The sequence below is a fragment of the Ambystoma mexicanum genome, chromosome 8 (assembly GCF_040938575.1).
Source record: "Ambystoma mexicanum isolate Mex_15411 chromosome 8, UKY_AmexF1_1, whole genome shotgun sequence".
In the NCBI taxonomy this organism is placed as follows: domain Eukaryota; kingdom Metazoa; phylum Chordata; class Amphibia; order Caudata; family Ambystomatidae; genus Ambystoma; species Ambystoma mexicanum.
In genome coordinates this window covers 227,286,732-227,299,362 of record NC_090929.1, presented here as the reverse complement: position 1 = coordinate 227,299,362, position 12,631 = coordinate 227,286,732, and the positions used below count along the sequence as shown (strand labels likewise).

The 12,631-nt window shown below is 44.0% G+C and overlaps 1 protein-coding gene across 5 annotated transcripts in view; it reads right to left on the bottom strand.

Annotated features, from left to right (window-relative positions):
- Positions 1–238: 238 nt before the first annotated feature.
- Positions 239–12,631, bottom strand: part of STRBP (spermatid perinuclear RNA binding protein) — a 1,497,608-nt gene continuing 1,485,215 nt past the window's right edge. For all 5 annotated transcript variants that reach the window (XM_069609636.1, XM_069609639.1, XM_069609638.1 and 2 more), the window contains one exon: positions 239–682. In XM_069609636.1, coding sequence (XP_069465737.1) covers positions 647–682 — 36 coding nt within the window. In that variant the 3' untranslated portion in view covers positions 239–646. The remainder of the gene's footprint in view (positions 683–12,631) is intronic.

The following is a 12,631-nucleotide window of genomic DNA, read 5'->3' as shown; positions in this document are numbered from 1 at the left end:
AAAGTGATAACCTCACAGCTGTAAAAGCATCGAAGTTAGCGCTTCCATAACAGTACAGGGAAATTAGCAAATATGTTTCAAAATAGCATACGGAAAAAGAAGTATATATGTGAAATTTCCCTTCAAGGAAAACAATAATGTTTATTTATAACATGACTATATTCTGCATTAAATGGAAACATGGCAAAGTGTGCACTTTTATTGACAATGTATCTGCTACAAACCAGGCAGAACTCAATTTTAGGACAAAACATTTTATTTGTGATCAGTGCTTTAAACTCTATACATCCTTCACAAATTTACTTTAAATTTTACAGACTCTGGTACTTCATTTAAAATGTAAGGTTGTAGCTTCTAGTTCTTCCATATAACAGAAGGCTGGTATAAGTTATAATCTGAGAATGAGGTAACATTTCACAGTACATTGTTTCAAGTTTTAGATAACTAAATTTACATTTTTTATTAAAATTAAAGTAAGAAAAGATGCTCTTTACAAATGTTTTTTCTCAAGTATGTGCTTAAAGAAAACAGGATAAAAAGGCCTTGTTCTTCTAACATTCTGTACTGTGGTGCATGGTTCAAAATAAAATGGCTTCTGTCATTTGCTAATAGAATGAATAGTGGGGAACAGGATATGTTGGGAATTTCATAACGGGTAGCAGAACCATTCTCTTGGGTATACCTATGGAGAGAAGAAAAGGAAAGGGGTCTAGATCAGTTTAACTATTCAATAAAATAATCAGATAAGTGTTTGCAATAATGAAACTTTTAATCTTTCCAGATTGGTTGGTCCATTTTTAGGGAACATAAAACAGTGGGGATTACCCAGCATGATTAACCACAGAACGTGTCAAAGGAAATATTTGTGTTAGCATGAGTCCGATTTGAAATCAATGTCATACATATAAGAGGTGAAACTTACATAACATTGATTTTAATTTTTTTAACAAACAGAACACATTAGCTTCAAAGTTGTTTCAGGTCAAAATGGTAATAAATTGTTTATTTCTTTGTATGGCAGAAATTGCAATTAATATAGGGATTGTATCAACACCCACATTAATACTAGGAGTACATAAGAGCACAATGCAGTAAAGGAAACAGAACGTTTACACAAGATTATTCTATTAGGAGGAGGGGAATATAACTGTTTTCATATCGAAGAGACTTAAATCATGATCCATGTTTTGGGTATCCTAATGAGTTGGCAAATCTGGGGAGATTAACTTTTACCTGATTACATATTATGAAGTTCTTGTGGCCTCACAAAATTACATGCTCATTTGAAATGGTGCATATTTGCTCTATATGTCATAATCAAACTATAAATCCATTTTGAAATCACAAAGCAGCAACTTCAGGTTTTCAAGAGCATCAGATGATCAAGAAATGGAAGATCAACATGCAACAGATTACAAGGGTTAATCAACGTTTACCTCCCAGTCAAAAAACATTTTATCACAACTTTGCATCACAGTTAAGACATCTGAATGTAACCTCTGTTAAGTGAAAAATGTGTACGAGAAACGCAAAACTATTTAAAGTCAGTGATGTTCAATATAGATGCCAGTGGAACCGTATCTTCCGTAACAGGCATTAAAATACATACAAGCGTACATCAAGAGCCTGTGTTGCATGGACCATTTAATATATGAAAGGGCTTAGGTGTTCTATACATTTTAAGTGTGCAACAATTCAAATTAATTCATAATCAAAGAATACAAATGTATATATAATAGATTCTAAGTTAATATGTTTATAATTTGCCAAAGGAGATAGGTCTCCTTTATGTACCTTTTTTTAAAGGACCATGTGGCGCGTTTTTGCCCGTATCTTTGGGTCTGCACATTCTTTGAAAGCATCTATACACAGAGGTCGGGCTGTTCTCAAACAGAATCAAAACATTGGTAGTCTAAACAAAGCTGCAGCCCTATCACTGCAAAGCGTTTAGATGTGGCCTCAGCAGTTTAAAGGGATTATGTTATTAGATGTATTTCAGGCCTCTACACAAAGGATTCGGGGGGAGGAGGGTGGCCTGCACCACTGATCAACAATTTGAGGAAGGTGGAGTTGTGTCTTTCCTAATTGTTTGCCAGAAGCGGTAGCTGGGTTATGATTCCTTTTTAGAAGATTGTGGCTATGTTTGTGGGACGGATTTCCACAGGAGCCCGAATAGCATCTCATAACACAACTCAAAGCTTGCTGGAAGGGGGAGGAAGAAGCATCTCAGAACCTGACATGGTTTGGTTCCCTCAAAATACTAGAGTACTGGGATGTGCAAGTGATCTGTGGGAATGGGATACAGGTGTGCCATGACTTGCCAGAATAAGGAAATGTTACCCAAAAAGTGACTATTATAGTCCTAGTCTGAAATCGCCTTTCTTCCCTACTTATGGGAGTTCCCGCAGAGCAGAGGTGGGCAGCATGCTCCCAGCGAAGCCACAGCGATAACTTTCCCCTCATGCTCCTTCCACTGAATCCATGTATCTGTTAGGAGGCCCGGAAGCACTTATGGGAGAGTACGAAGTATTGCTGTACCCAGACGGTGGAAGGAACCTAAACTGTTGAAAACATTTTTCGGAGGACCACCTGCCGGAATCGGGTGTGAGCTCTGGAGCTCCTGCCCAGGGATTCATGTCTGCATAAAGCTGATGTGGAGGCCCACATGGATGCCTTACAAATTGCCTCTCATCAAATGTGTCTTTGAAAATCTACTGTCGTACTCTTTGCTTTGCTAAAGGGAGCATGACACCCCTTTGGAGAAGGTGTGCCTTGTAGCTCATAACATATGAAATTATACTACTCCCCATTGTTGCCTTTGCTGCCCGTTTGTCCTGATGAGAACCCCAAATGTGACAAAGTGTAGAGGACCTTAGGTTTAAGCCTCTCGAAATAGAAACTCAGGGCCCTACAAACATCTTGACACAAACTTTTCCTGCCTCCATTTGGGAATCAGTGAAAAAGGCTAGCATTGAAATCTCCTGACTTATATAAAACTCAAGACACATTCGACAGGAAGGAGCGGTGGCTATGCAGAACCACTTTATACCTTTGGCAGATTTACAGTTCTACTGAGGAAAGAATTAACTTGCAATTCACTAATTCTGTGAGCAGATGACATGGCTACCAAGAGGTTTGTTTTCAATGACATGAGCTGCAAATCAACTGAAGCCATAGGGTCAAAAGGTTTATGCGCCAAGTACATCAATACCATGTTCAAGTCACACACTGGGATAGGGATAGGTCAACGCAAGGATGGAAACAAGTGTATTAGCCTTGCGAAATGGTGTTCGATGACTGGGTTACATAATGAGATTACTCTTTCCCTGTTGGATAAGTAGGCACCTTGTGCTGCAAGACTGGTTCTCTAAATGGAAACCATTGTCCCAGAGTGAAACAGGCTGGCTAGAAAAGACAAGATGTCATTGATTGAAGCTGGGTGGGGGTTTTGAGAACTTTCCAGCATCCAGTGGCAGAAGCTCAACCACTTGTCCCTCTATTTCAACCTAATGGACCCTTTTCCTAGAGCAGTTGGCACACGTCTTTTGACAGGCCCAAGTGACCAAACGTTAGCGCTTCAGAAACCAGAGAACCAAGGCAAGTGATTGAGGTGAGGGGTGCCACACCTCCCGCCACTTGCTGGTGAAGGTAACCTGGAAGGGAGAGGACAATGAGAGGTGGTCCAGAAGGTCGAAGAACCAATGCCTTTTAGGCCAGCAGGGAGCGATCAGGAGAAGCTGTCAATTCCTGGAAGTTTGAAACATTTGTAGGAATTTGGGAATCTAAGGAAGCAGGGAAAATGCATTTCTTAACAGGGTGTTCCAAGGGATTGATAGAATGACCCCCAGAGAACTCGCCCCCTCCCTATCCAGGAGGGGGAACGTTGGCATTTTTTGTTTGACTCTGTTGCAAACAGGTCTACCGCCTGAACCCTCATTCAGAATTGTTTGGTCTAGTTTCTTCCATAGTTGGATCATGCCATCCTGCTCAGAGTTTCTGCTGCCTCATTGTCTGCCCCTGTAAGGTCGGCCGCTTGCGATAGGATGTCTTTCCATAGAGCCTATTCCAAGATTTAGGCTGCCGGAATGCACAATCTCACTAACTTCCTACACATCTGCACGTTTACGAGGAACATTGTCACTATATTGTTCGTGAGGCTCATCACACCGGAGCCTCTTATTGATTTGATTAATTTGTATCACTCAAAACCCACCAGGATGCCCAGCAGAATTCTCTGCATCTGGCCGCACATGGAACAAATTTAATATTAGCCAGAAAAGATAAGATTAATGAACTGATTAATAAGAGGAAAGTTAAATAAAAAGAAATGCTTTCAGATTTCGCTCAAAGGCTAGAAATGAGGTCAGTGAGCAGTGGTCAATATTGAGCTATTCCAGAGGCGGGTCCTATCCCAGAAAATCACTGATCTGCTCTGGCGATGCAGCGAGAGGGGGGACTAGTTAGAAGGTGTAACTATGCGAACCTATGAGGTTGTAAAGGTTAGTATGGCTGGACTTTTTTTGTATGAGGTATTACCGTGGCAAGTCATGACTAAGGACCATAAAGAAACAGAGTATCTAAAAAATGATACACGGATAAACGGGTAACCAGTGCATGGAGAGTTTGAGCTCAGATACAGAAGAGAAATTGGGGAAATGAAAAATTAGACTAACGGCCACGTTTTGAGCAAGTTGAAGTCGGTGCAAAAGATGGAGGATAGAAAGACCCATGTACAGGGTATTTGCATAGTGTAGTGGATTGTTAACCAGAGCACCAACCACTTTGGCATGTTACAGGTGATAAAGGTAGTGAAGGGTACGTCACAATAGTGTGAGACTGAAAACAGATTAAATTACCTTGTTGATTTGTGTAATCAGTCTCATATTAGGCTCCCAAATCGTTCCAAGATTTTTCACCTTGTTAGCAAAGGTGGTTGGTAGGCTAAACAACATAGGGGACAAAGGGTGATGTAAGGAACATGTTATAACTGTTTAGGGCCCAAAAGCATAGGCGTGTTCTTAGTAGGATTTAGTTGAAGATTATTGTTAGTCAACCAAAGCTTTACCTCCACCAAACGGAGATGAAGCTGCTTAAAAGTATCTTGAGGGCCAGATACCTTTAGAAATATTTGTGTATCATCAGCGTATGAGTGATAGTAAATATTATAGTTCTGAATAAGAGCTGTGAGGGGAAAAAATATTAAAACAAAGGGGTAACAAGGCAGAACCCTGTGGAAGATAGCAGGTAGCTGAAGTGGAAAGTGAAATTAAATGGTCAATTCTCCCCATTTGGGTCATCCCTGGGAGAAAACCCAGAAACCACTCTAGACAGTGGCTCCACCTGTGTGCAACAGTGTCAAAAGGATTAAATGGTCCACCCTATTGAGTACGGCAGAAAGGTCCAGCATGACCAAGAAGGATATGTGACCTTGATCAGAGTGAAGAAGGAGATCCTCCCAGACAGAAACCAAAAAACAGATGAACTAATCCAGAGTCTAGCTATGCTCCACAAAATTGTCAGTTGCAAAATGGTTACTTTTTCTAGTGATTTAGCCAGCTGAGGGAGATGGGTCGATAGTTACCCAAATAAATAGGATCAAGATCGGTTAAGTTAAGATTACTATCTCTAAACTAATCTGTGATCATGCCCTTTTGGACCGTTGTAGTTGTGCTGTAATAGAGTGCCTAGAGTTGGCAAAGTATGAGCAATTAATTACAAAATGTCTAGCTAAATGATCACTCTAGACTATAGGGATGGCGGAGAGAAGAGTTAGGCCAATGTTCCTAGAGAAGATCACATCCAGGCAATGGCTATCCCTATAAGAAATGGAGGAAGTGTTGGATTTCAAGGATTAGTAGGCTAATGTCTCTAGTAATTTACGGGGGTCACCCAGGTCTGGCCAGTCCAGCTGGATGGTAAAGTCGACTAGAAGAACAAGTTACTTACCCCTGGTAACGTTCTTTCGACTGTATGTTCCTCCCACGTATTCCTCATTTTAAGATATCTTTGGTTCCAGCTTCTGCTGCTTCGGAAAAAATGTTCTTCTTGGCAGAGGGCGTGCTGCATCGAGGCGGTCAACCCAATGTCCCTTGAGAGCTTCCATCTCGGTTGATGTCGAGTACATACACCCTGCGCAGCGCCCGTTGGCTTCAGTTCTGTTTTTTCCCCACCCATATGCAGAATTACTGCCATGACAAGTGCCTTTAATTATCAGACCTTAAAAGAGCGTAAAGTCTAAATCGTGGAAATTCTACACTGGGGCAGGTTGGGAGGCAGATGAGGAATACGTGGGAGGAACATCCAGTCGAAAGAACGTTACCAGGGGTAAGTAACTTGTTCTTCGAATGGATTGTGTCCTCCCATGTACTCCTCATCTTATCAGACTCCCAAAGCAGTATTACGTTCCTTTAGAGGAGGGAGTAAGAGTTTGAGAGTTAATGTTTGTCAAGAATGGAGCATAGAACTGCCTTCCCAAATCTTCCCTCATTGCTAGAGGTGTCTAAAAAATAATATTTTGAAAACATGTGGATGGTTGACCAGTGGCCATGCCCCTAGTGGAATGAGCCCTTAAGCCTTCTGGGTGATCTTTTCTACATAGCCTGTAGCACTTTGAAATAGCCAATATGATCCATCTGGATAGAGTTTGTTTGGTAACTAACAGATCTAGTTTGTGTCGTGTATAACCAATGAAAAGTTTATTGTGCTATCGCAACTTTGCCATTCTTTAAACATAAAAGCGTAGCGCTCACCTTGGATAGAGTCTATGAAATCTTTCCTCTTCCTTGCCAGGATGAGGTGGAGGATAGAAGGCTAGAAGCACAATTTTCTGTGCTAAATGGTAATCCGATACAATCTTAGGTAGAAAAGAGAGTTGAACTTAAGAACAACCTTATCCTTGTAAAAGGTGGTAAACAGAGGTTTACAGGATAAGGCCTGCAACTCACTCACCCTGCGGGCTGATGTTATCGCTATTAACGTAATAGTTTTGTAAGTTAGCAACCTTAAAGGGCCTGAAAGGAGCACAAGTCAAAAACTTTAAAACCAAATTAAGGTCCCAAGTTGGAATTTGGAAAGGTTGAGTTAAGGGTATTTTGAAGTAGGATACCTCCTCCGAAGTGGGCTTTAATATGGAAAGCGCTGCTAGGTAACCCTTGACTGTTCCAATCTAGAGCCCCAGATTTTCCAAATGCAGCAGAAACTATAATACTGTATGCATACCGCATTGAAAAGGATCCACATCTTTCTCCCTACACCAGTTTCAGAACTTGTTCCAATGGCTGCGGTATAAGGATTTTGCTCCCGGCCTTCTGGCCGAAAGCAAACTCTCCATTACGCCATCCGGGAGGTCTCAATCCTTGTGCCTCAGCCGCTCAGAAACCATGCATGAAGGCTTTGTCTCTTGACTTCTAGATGGAGTACCTGACCCTCATCTCACGAATGGACATGTCCAGAAGGTCTGTTACGACATCCTCCTGGCATAATCCAGGGCAATAAGGATCATGGGTTTCCCCAACTTTCTCAACCGACTGATGACTTGAGGAATGACGCGGACTGGAGGAAACGCGTACATGAGTGGAAACTCCTAGTCCAGTACAAACGTATCTCCTAGAACAACTCTTGGGGGAAATTACTTGTAGCAGAACAGTTTGCACTTCCGGTTGAAACTGGTCATGAACAAATCCACCTGAGGGGTTCCCCAAAGGGTGAAGATCTCTTGAAGGACTTCCTGAGCTAGTTCCCACTCGTGGGAGACAGTGCTCCGACAGCTCAGAGCATCCGCTGCCGTGTTCTCCTCTCCATAAGGTGAACTTCCAACAGGGAGATTCCTTCTTGAATTGCCCAGAACCAGAGCTGCATTTCCTCTCTGCACTGTGGTAGTGACCCTAAAACTCCTCTCTTGTTGAGGTAGTACATGGCCACTGTGTTATCCGTCATTAGCAGGACATTCTTTCTGCGTACAGAGGGCAGAAAGGCCTTCAGCGCCAGTCTGATTGCCCTCCGCTCCAAAAGGTTGATGTGTAGTTTGGACTCCAATGGAGACCAAAGATCGCTGACTGTCAGATCGTTGGCGTGTGCTCCCCACCCCTTGAGTGAGACGCCCGTTACTACTGTTATCTCCAGCCATGGCTGCCAAAAAGGTTTTCCCTTCAGAATGTTGTCCTCGCAGGCCCACCAGAGAAGATCCTCTGCGACCCTGCTCGGAACCTGAAGTCGATCTGACATCCTGCCCGAGAATGGAGACCACCATGTCCTGAGAGCCCATTAAAGGGATTTCATTCTAAGGCGAGGCTCTGCCACCAGGAAAATGCAGGATGCCATGAGGCTGAGCAACCTCAAAAAGTCGAAGGCTGGAAGACGCTGGGCATTATGGAATTTTTTTACCATCTGCAGAATGCGCTGAACCCTCACCTCTGGTGGCAAGGCTTTTCCCAGGGATGCATCCAGGACTGCTCCAATGAACTGGAGTTTTTGAGAAGGTATCATGTGGGACTTCTTGTAATTTAGGGAGAGGCCCAGTCTGTGGAGTGTGTGGCAGGTTACACTGAGATGTTCTAGGGCTCGTTTGGGTGAACGTGTCCTGATGAACTAATCGTCCAGGTAGGGGTAGACGTGAATCCCCCCTCTCCTGAGACTGGCTGCCACCATTGCCATCAACTTGGTGAAAACCCTCAGGGCAGCAGTCAGCCTGAATGGCAGAATGAAACTGATAATGAGAACCGGCAACTGCGAACCTCAGGTACTTCCTGTTCTTGTGATGGATTGGCACATGAAAGTAAGCATCCTGAAGGTCCAATGATACCATCCAATCTTGGAGCTTTAGGGCCTGAAGGGTCTGAGAAAGTGCGACCATCTTGAACTTGTCCTTCCTGAGGAACTTGTTCAAGTACCTCAAGTCCAAGATAAATCTGAGTCCTCCGTCCTTCTTGAGGATTAGGAAATAGGGAGAATACCATCCTTTGTTCCTCTCCATTACAGGACAGGTACTGGTTCTATAGTACCTTTCTCTAGCGGAGTGAAAATGTCCTGCAACAGGAATGGGTCTGAAACATTTAGCGAATGGCTTCTCGGTGGATGATCCTGGGGTCTCTGTATAAAGGGGAGGCCGTAACCTTTGGCTACTTTTTCAGTGCCCATGCATCCGAAGTAATAACTCGCCATTCTTTCAGATGCTGTGACAGTCTGCCTCCCACGGGGTGTCATGAGTCAAGACCTCAGACAGGTTTTGAGGCGGCTGAAGCAGCAGCTGATGGAATAAGAGACCGCTGCTTGGGCGGCCTTTGCACCTCTCCCTCATCCACCACGTGGGAATCTTCTGTCCTCTCACTCTTCCAACTGAGTAGTAGCAAAAGGACCTACACCCCCCAAGACCCCCAAGATGATCCACTGGGGTGAAAATGCTGTGGCTGCCTGATAGCAGCACCTAGGGACTTTGCTGCCGCCTTTGAGGTCTGCAGCTTCTCAATGCTTTTGTCAGCCTTCTTACCAAATGAGTGTGAGCTGTCAAAAGGCATGTTGTGGAGTCTAGATTACACAAGGTGCAAATCCCGACTTCCTCAACCACGTAAATCTGCGTATGTCAGTGCTTGCTGTCATGGCCCTGCTGATGCTGTCAGCAGTGTCCATACCGGATTTCAGACTGACGCATGGCCTCTTTTCCATCTCTTCTCAGGTTCATGAAGCCATCTCTTTCCTCCCCTTCGGGGATGTGATGAGCCGCCATCGCTATGCAGTCCCACAGGGTGAAGGCGAATTTAGCAAGAGCACACGTAGAGTTAGCAGACTTTAAAACCATGCTGCTAGTATAAAAGACTCTTTGCCCATGAGTCAACGCGCTTATCATTCCTTTCGGGGGGTATGGTTGGATACACAGCTTGCTTAGAGGCGGATGTCGCTGCTTGCACTACTAGACTTTCTGGAGTCTGATGTATTGACAGGGAGCCAGGGTCACTACTGGATGGCCTGTATTTTTTGTGAGATTTTTATTTACTGCAGGGCTGGACTCTGGAGCCTCTCAGTTTGCCACAACCCTTTTTGGAGGGCCACATGAAATGGTAATATAGGGTCATATTGAGGATCTTTGTTTAATATGTCTGTAAGGTCGTCTTGCTCAATTGAAGGAGCTGGCCTACTCCATTCTAGGAACTCTACAACTCTGGACATTAGGCTTCTGTATGATGCATCCGCATGATCAGCCGGTTTCCCAAAATCTAGCTCTGAAGAGGTATCCACCTCACTAGCTAGGGTGTCATGTAGCTCCCTAACCCTGATCTCTTCTGAAACAAAGCATTCAGGGACATTAGTATCTTTATGAATACCAGGGGTATCCAATTGAATACCACATGGAAGGTTTTCGTCGTAAGTTTCATAGCCCTCATATATTCAGGTGAAGGATCTGTAAAAATACTTTTTAGGTAGAGGTTTAAAAACCCTTTCTTTTTCCTGACATTTTTGAGGCAAAGGCATTAATGAATGCACAGTTGGCGTCAATATTTTTGTCATCGGTGTCGATGGAATCAAAGCTTTGTAATCTGAGGGACTCGACGGTTTCTTCGACAGTTCTTCTACGATTTCCCATCTAATCGAGTATTTGAAAACTCTCAAGTAATCTTAGGCTTATGACCCGGGCCCTAGGGCGTGCAGGGTTTTGCCTTGGCCTCATGCTCGTCATCAACCATAGCATGGCCACTTTTCTCATGTTTCGAGGATGACGGGGCCAAGGACTTGGCTGCCGCCTTTGAGGTCTGCTCCTCGAAGATTTTTCACATTTCTTTCTAAAACATTTCCACTCATCTTTGGAGGAGGATTTAGTCAGGTAGACTGTGCTCCTTTCATCTGAGGAGGAAAAAGAAGGTGAGGGTGATCTAGGGCTCCTCTTCGATTTTTTTGATGATAAAGAGGAGTGTGTGCTCTTCGAGTGGGAATGTTTTTTCAACCATTTTTATGAGGAGATGAATCTCTCGACTCGTGGGATGACCCACATTTTGAAGGAGTGGACAAGGATTTGGGGACAATCCTACCCACTGACAGTTTAGCTTTTTGCTTTTTTAAGGCCTTACCTGTCATCGACTGACAGGATAGACAGTCGGCCGCTTTGGGCTCGACATCCAGGCACCAGATGCATATTTTATGCGGGTCCATGGCACCGCAATCACATGGCACTTTTTGAAGCCCGTCTTCGGACTCTAAGACGAGGCCATCTGGAAACATTTTAGTGGAAAACTGAAGCGTGCTGTAATTCTCGAAGCAATCGCATTCGTGGAAAAGCAAAACTGAAGTAGATGAGCGCTGTGCCTGGTTTATGTACTCGCCGATGATCTCAACTGAGATGGAAGCCCTCGAGGGACATCGGGTCGACCGTTTCGATGCACAGCGCCCACTGACGAGAAGAACTGAAGCTGCAAATGAAGATATCATAAGATGATGAATATGTGGGAGGACACAATCCATTCGAATTAGAAGTTTTTCATTCAAAGACGAGATAGGGTTATGAAAGTTCTTGAAGCCAGTCAAAAGTCTTGCACATGCTTGTTCTTAATGGCTCTGCCATTCCGAGAGGTTGATGGAGAAATCGCTCTGGTGCAAATGTTGCTATCATTTTTAAAAATTCTCTTTCAGTGTTTCTATACACTCAATTTGATGTACTATCTCAAATGTGCTCCTTCATTACTAAAATCCCACCTTCAGAGTGCTAATTTACTGGGCTCTGCTCCTGGTAACAAATGTTGCAAAAGTCTTCAGTGAACCATGTCTCAGGGACAACCAATATATTGAACTTTTATTGGGAGAAGAGGTCAGTAATAGCAGAGGCAATGCTGACTGCAGATCTAAAATTTGTATAGGTGCATAGTAATAAGATTTCAGCTCCAAAAGGTTGCTGTGCGCAAGGGGAGTCAACCGAAAAGAGACAATGGGCCTCATTACGACCCTGGCGGTACAGGGTTAACGGCGCCGTAAAAGGTGCCGGCGCCGTTAACCCCGTACCGCCTCATTACGAGGTTCCCCTCGCGGGACACGGTAAGCACGCCTGGGAAAACCAGGCGTGCTTACCGGGTCCCGCGAGGGGAAGAGGGAGCAAACAACGGGCCAACTCGTAATGACCCGTTGTTTGCTCCCTCTCCCATTCCCATTCAGCCCTATCGGGGCTGAAATGGGAATGGGGAAGGACCGGGTCCTTGGAGGGAAGAATTAGCGGGCCTTCCGAACTCGCAATGGCCCGGTAATTCCTCATTCTGTGGACCCGGACCAGGACGCTATTTCGGCGGCAGCCATGCCACCAATAGCGGCATGGCTACCGCCGAGGTCGTAATGTGGGCCAATGACTGAGTTTACAGGTTTGCCATATCTTCGTTGAACCAATCTTATTACGTTTTTTGAGGGGGATAGAGTCCTGATTAATATTTGAAAACAGTGTGTCTCTAGACAGTATAATATAGCTTGAATCCATAATGGAGTAGTAATGAATAAGCCGGGCAAAAAGTAAGCATCCTGAAGGTCCAATGATACCAACCAATCTTGGAGTTGGAGAGCCTGAAGGATCTGAGAAAGAGTGACCATCTTGAACTTGTCCTTCCTGAGGAACTTGTTCAAGTTTCTTAAGTCCAAGATGGGTCTCAGTCCTCCGTCCTTTTTT